This window comes from Benincasa hispida, chromosome 1, assembly GCF_009727055.1.
Source record: "Benincasa hispida cultivar B227 chromosome 1, ASM972705v1, whole genome shotgun sequence".
Lineage (NCBI taxonomy): Eukaryota > Viridiplantae > Streptophyta > Magnoliopsida > Cucurbitales > Cucurbitaceae > Benincasa > Benincasa hispida.
Genome location: NC_052349.1, coordinates 25,561,446 through 25,566,388, shown reverse-complemented (window position 1 = coordinate 25,566,388; position 4,943 = coordinate 25,561,446). Strand labels below are relative to the sequence as shown.

The window sequence follows — 4,943 nt, the reverse complement described above, 5'->3', positions numbered from 1 at the left end:
ATACTAATTTGATTTTATTTTAAATTGAATCTTTTGAATTGGTTAGTATAGTTGTAGACAAATAAATAAAAAAATTGATTTGGTTTGTATAGTTGTAGATAAATAAATAAATAAAAAAAATTATAAGTTAAGTATTTAAATCTGTGAATATAATTATTTGTAGATAAATAAATAAAAAAAATTGTAAGTTAAATATTTAAATCTATGAATATAATTAGTAACCACTAATTCAAATAGTTTTAAATTTTGTGTTAATCTTTCTGAGTTTTTTTAAAAAATCTATTTTAATGATAATTACTAAAGAAAAATCGTGATAATCTTTTCTTGTTTTTTTGATTTTTTATCCTTTAAGTGAATTAGAATTAGATAAAATGAGATATTTTTTTAAAGAAAAAATAAAAGAAGAGAGTAAACTCTGTTTAAAATTTAGCATTTTCTTATTTTTTTTTCTTTTTGTGTAATATACTTAATTCCTCAAATTATCCAACCCTTCAAACAGACCCTAAGCTGCGCCCAAATCAGGAGAGCAAGAAGCTCAGGAAACGCCATAGCCATAGCCATAGCCAAAGCCAACCAAACCCATCTTCGTTCTAAGTTATTATCAACTCTTCCCGGACCTGCTTTCAGTCTCCTCCAAAATTGAGCTTTCCTTAGCCTTCTAATGGCGGCTAGCATGAATTCTCTTTCGCTTTCCCAACTCCCATTTTCCCTTCCTGCTCAATCTAATTGTTACTCTTCAGAACACAAAGCTCTATTCCTTCCCCCCAGCCCCTTAATCGAGCTCAAGCTCGCAATTAAGCGTTCTAATCCCACCCATCCGGCCTCGAAGTTCAGTCGCCGTGCCACCACTGCTACCGTATCATTTAGCCTCCCGGCTTCGTAGGATACGATTGCGTCTCTTGCTTCAGTTGCCGATTCTTTTTCATGCTCTCATACCTAAAATTTTGTCTGATTTTGCAGGAAACCCGAGGGCGTTTCCCCCGAGAAAATCCCGAAGTAAGTAATTAGTGTCTTTCTGCTGCATAAGTTGAGCTTAAGTGGTGTTCATTGAAGTTTTTATTGCTTGTCTTCATAATGTGTGAATGTTATTTTCTAATTTAACTAATCATTTTGAACTTTAATGAGGGATGATGATTATTTAGGTTGAACTATAACTTTAGTCCTTGTTATCAAGTTTTAAGACTTCAATTTTAGTCTTTTAGTGCCTGTCTGGGAGGTTAGAAATTAATTTTAAGGACTGTGGTTGAAAGGTTACCAGTTTGTGCATTTTAAACTATTTGCTGATATGTTGAGCCATAATCTAACATGGCAGATGTATGACCTCTTACTCGATGCATATCATAGAATGACTTCTTATTTCTCTCTTTTTGGCTGTAGGACTTTTTCTTATCTATGTTAATCGATTTCCCAGCATGTCAGTATATCATAGCTGTCATATTGTTTGTTATATGATTTCTCCTTTTCCGCATTAGATGTCAATTATTGCAGAAATGATAGTTTTGTTAATTGTTTGTTGAATTTGTGATGTATAAGATGGTCAGCAAGAGCAATAAAGTCATTTACAATGGCAGAATTGGAAGCAAGGAAACTCAAATATCCAAATACAGGCACAGAAGCTTTGCTAATGGGAATTTTAATTGAGGGTTAGTATCCTTTCCAACTCTCAGGTTATTTCTTGTTTACATTTAAATTTAGACGTACATATTGATTTAGTTTAGTTGAAAGCAGTTAAATTACAGAATTATATGAATTTTGGTTCATTTTTTAAAGAAAGGTTAATATGCTAAAATCAAGATCATCTGATAAGAAACTATCTGATTCATCTCCTAAGGAGTTAACATTTGACAACCACTTTCAAATGTGATTACTTTTTCCCACGCCTCTTTCCAGCATCAAATCATGATATCTTCCATTGTTATCTGATGCCGCTCATGTTAAACTATAGAATTGTTTTGAAAGACTTATTTGTGTTTAGGAAATTGGCATTGAAGCTAATGTTCATGTCAGCTCCTATCAGCTGATGATTATGAGTAACCTATCTTTGGCAGTAGGTTTGGGGCATCGGCCAAATGCTTTTTTAATGTCCTTATGTGTAATTGCTAACAATATACATGATGAAGTGAATCAACAATATACATGATGAAGGGGATAGGAATATGATAGGTAGCCTCAGTTATATTTATCAACAGCAATGGGGAAGGATTTAAGAGCTCCCCAGTCTCTCCTAATTCTCATAAGAGAACCCAAATACAAATAACAGCCAAAAAGATAGTCACCATAAACAGCCCCCTAAATGCAGTCCTCCCACTGCCCAATCTAACTTGCTCCACCTAAACACATAAATTTTACCCCCTCACTCCATTCGCATGCCTTCCTCCCTTCCAATGTGTATACACCTCAATAGTTGGGACCTACGACAATAAAAAACTATAAACTAAAGGTGCAAATTCCCTTTGATTGCAATCTTGTCATGCTTCAGTGCTAAGACAGTTTTTATTTTGCTGAACGTATATATATTCACATTCTTTTCAGGAACAAGCAATGCTGCCAAATTCTTAAGGGCTAATGGAATTACACTTTTCAAAGTAAGAGAAGAAACTGTAAAGCTACTTGGAAAATCTGACATGTATTTCTTCAGCCCAGAGCATCCTCCATTGACTGAACCTGCACAGAGGGCACTTGATTGGGCTGTTGCGAAGAAGCTAAAGTCAGGTGAGATCTTCATTTATTTATTTATTTATTATTATTATTATTAATGAAAAACATTCAATCATAATTTCACTGATAGTATGAGATTATGAAAGGGTCAACAAGTGCCATGGTAGATTATATATTGCTATTCCATTGAGATTGTAATCACAAGAAAAGGAAGTGAATTTACACCATGAAAGAGATGTATGCAAAAGGTGATAAAAAAAAAAAAAAAAAAAAAAAGAAAAAGAAAAAAAAAAAAAAAAAAAAAAAAAAGTGAATTCCATTTCTCTACCTTCAAAGATACGATGATTCCGTTCATTTCAGACGAGCCAAAAGTAGGCGTTGATCATTCTTCCTAATCATGCAGCAAATGCAGTTCTTATTCAGCCTGAAAGCGAATGATGATACTTGAATTTTCTGCTGAAACCTCTATGCATGACTTCTAAGCTCCCACTGTAAAGAATGATATGTTGGGAAGTTTTTTGACTGCTGGTTGAATCAGAATTTTAATATTTCCTATTTTTGTGTTCAAACCGTGACCTAATTGGCAGAGGGAAACAGATTAAGGGAGGTTATGCATTTTTTGTCAGACTCTGACAGCTTGGATGGAAAGGAAGTAAATCTGATTATTCTTCCTTGGCTAGGATAGTGAATAAAGGATTTCTAGATCACGAGGAAAAAATAAATGATTTTAGAACCACCATAGGTTAGTCTAATGGTCAACACTAAAGATCCTAGAGGGAATGAGTTCAAGCTATGGTGTCCACCTACTTACATAGAATTTAATATCTTAGAGTTGATTTGACAACCAAATATAGAAGGGTCATATAATTATCTTAGGAAAATAGTCGAGATGCACAAGCGGGCCTAGACACTCACAAATACACAGAAAAAAAGAGATTATTATGCTCACTGCAATTTAAAGGTTGCCACTTCTTTCAAAGGGTTTAGAAGTCGTGTTTGCTTACAGGCGATAAAGACTTGGTTGTAAAGCATTCATTTTCTCATGTAGCAAGAAACACCACTTGCATAGATTTTCACCGACCTTTTTGCCCATTTTAAGGATTTCAGTACATCTTATTATCAAGTTATTCACAAAGCATGTACAAATGTGCACAAGTATGTATGAACTTCTTGACGGTAGATTTTGACTAGAATGATCATCACCTATGTGCATCTTGTCATGTACTTTTGCTTGAACCTAAGGTCCTCTGTGCAGGCCAATCTGGAGAAATAACTACAGGCCATTTGCTTCTCGGTATCTGGTCAGAGGAATCAGCAGGTCGCAAGATATTGGCCACCCTTGGCTTCGATGATGAGAAGGCAAAAGAGATCGAAAAAACTGTAAGTATTAAGTTGTTTTTGTCTAGTTAGTAGCGCCCTCAGTACTTGATGATATACTGCACTAAAACGTTATTGTTTACAGGTGGACAAGGATGCAACTTTCAGTTATAAGTAGATGGTTCATGTAAGAAGATATGATGTGATTTTCATATTTTCGTGGATCGAATCTTCACAAAGGACCCCCAAAATGAGTTTCACATGATTTGGATCCTCGTGCATCCATTTGGTGAGATAGTGATTTGCCTATTTAATCAGCACCTGCCGTTCATAATCATCTTCATTTTGAATTGACTATTGTTCGAACTTGTGGAGTGCTGGTATGGTATGCTACATTTCAGTGGTCTCAAACTGCTTGCAGGACCTAGTTCTCTTACTGTGGCTTTTCTTGTACAAGCAACCTGAGTTGAAAGGGAATAATAACCCCCAATAATTAACACATCATTCTTAATTTAGCATTTGCAAGACATCCTCGATTACTTTTCGATTTTAGTATTCAATATTTTATCTTTGTTTCTTTAATGCTTCTTAATATATGGGCTTTCACTTGTCAACATTCTAACGTTCCTTACATTTTGATTCCTCCCACCGGTTGAAGTTTGTATATCCAGGTAAATTCTTTTTGTGAATTTATAGATAATCTTGATTTATGTGGTTCAGATTAGCCAGTTAAATACAGAACATGTTCTACTTGACGACCTTTTTTTGGATAATGCTCTTATTGGAACTTCAGTGAGTATTATTTTGGATGTTCGAATTCTATAGCCAGATGTGTTCAAGAGAAAATAATATAAGCAATACAAATTGAAAATAGTGAGTTGAAGGTTGAATAGTAATGGAAAGTCTTAGGTTTTTGTTAAATTTAATTTGATCAACCGTGTGGTAGATATCCATTACTAAGAGGCATG

General features: G+C 34.4%; 1 protein-coding gene across 1 annotated transcript; it reads left to right on the top strand.

The window, feature by feature from the left end:
• Positions 1 to 480: 480 nt before the first annotated feature.
• On the top strand, positions 481 to 4,557 carry LOC120070204 (ATP-dependent Clp protease ATP-binding subunit CLPT1, chloroplastic-like). The gene is made up of 6 exons (XM_039022069.1): positions 481 to 879; positions 961 to 996; positions 1,534 to 1,643; positions 2,533 to 2,712; positions 3,914 to 4,038; positions 4,121 to 4,557. The coding sequence occupies exons 1-6, from the start codon at positions 662 to 664 to the stop codon at positions 4,151 to 4,153; spliced, it is 702 nt and encodes a 233-aa protein (XP_038877997.1). The 5' UTR covers positions 481 to 661; the 3' UTR covers positions 4,154 to 4,557.
• Positions 4,558 to 4,943: the final 386 nt, after the last annotated feature.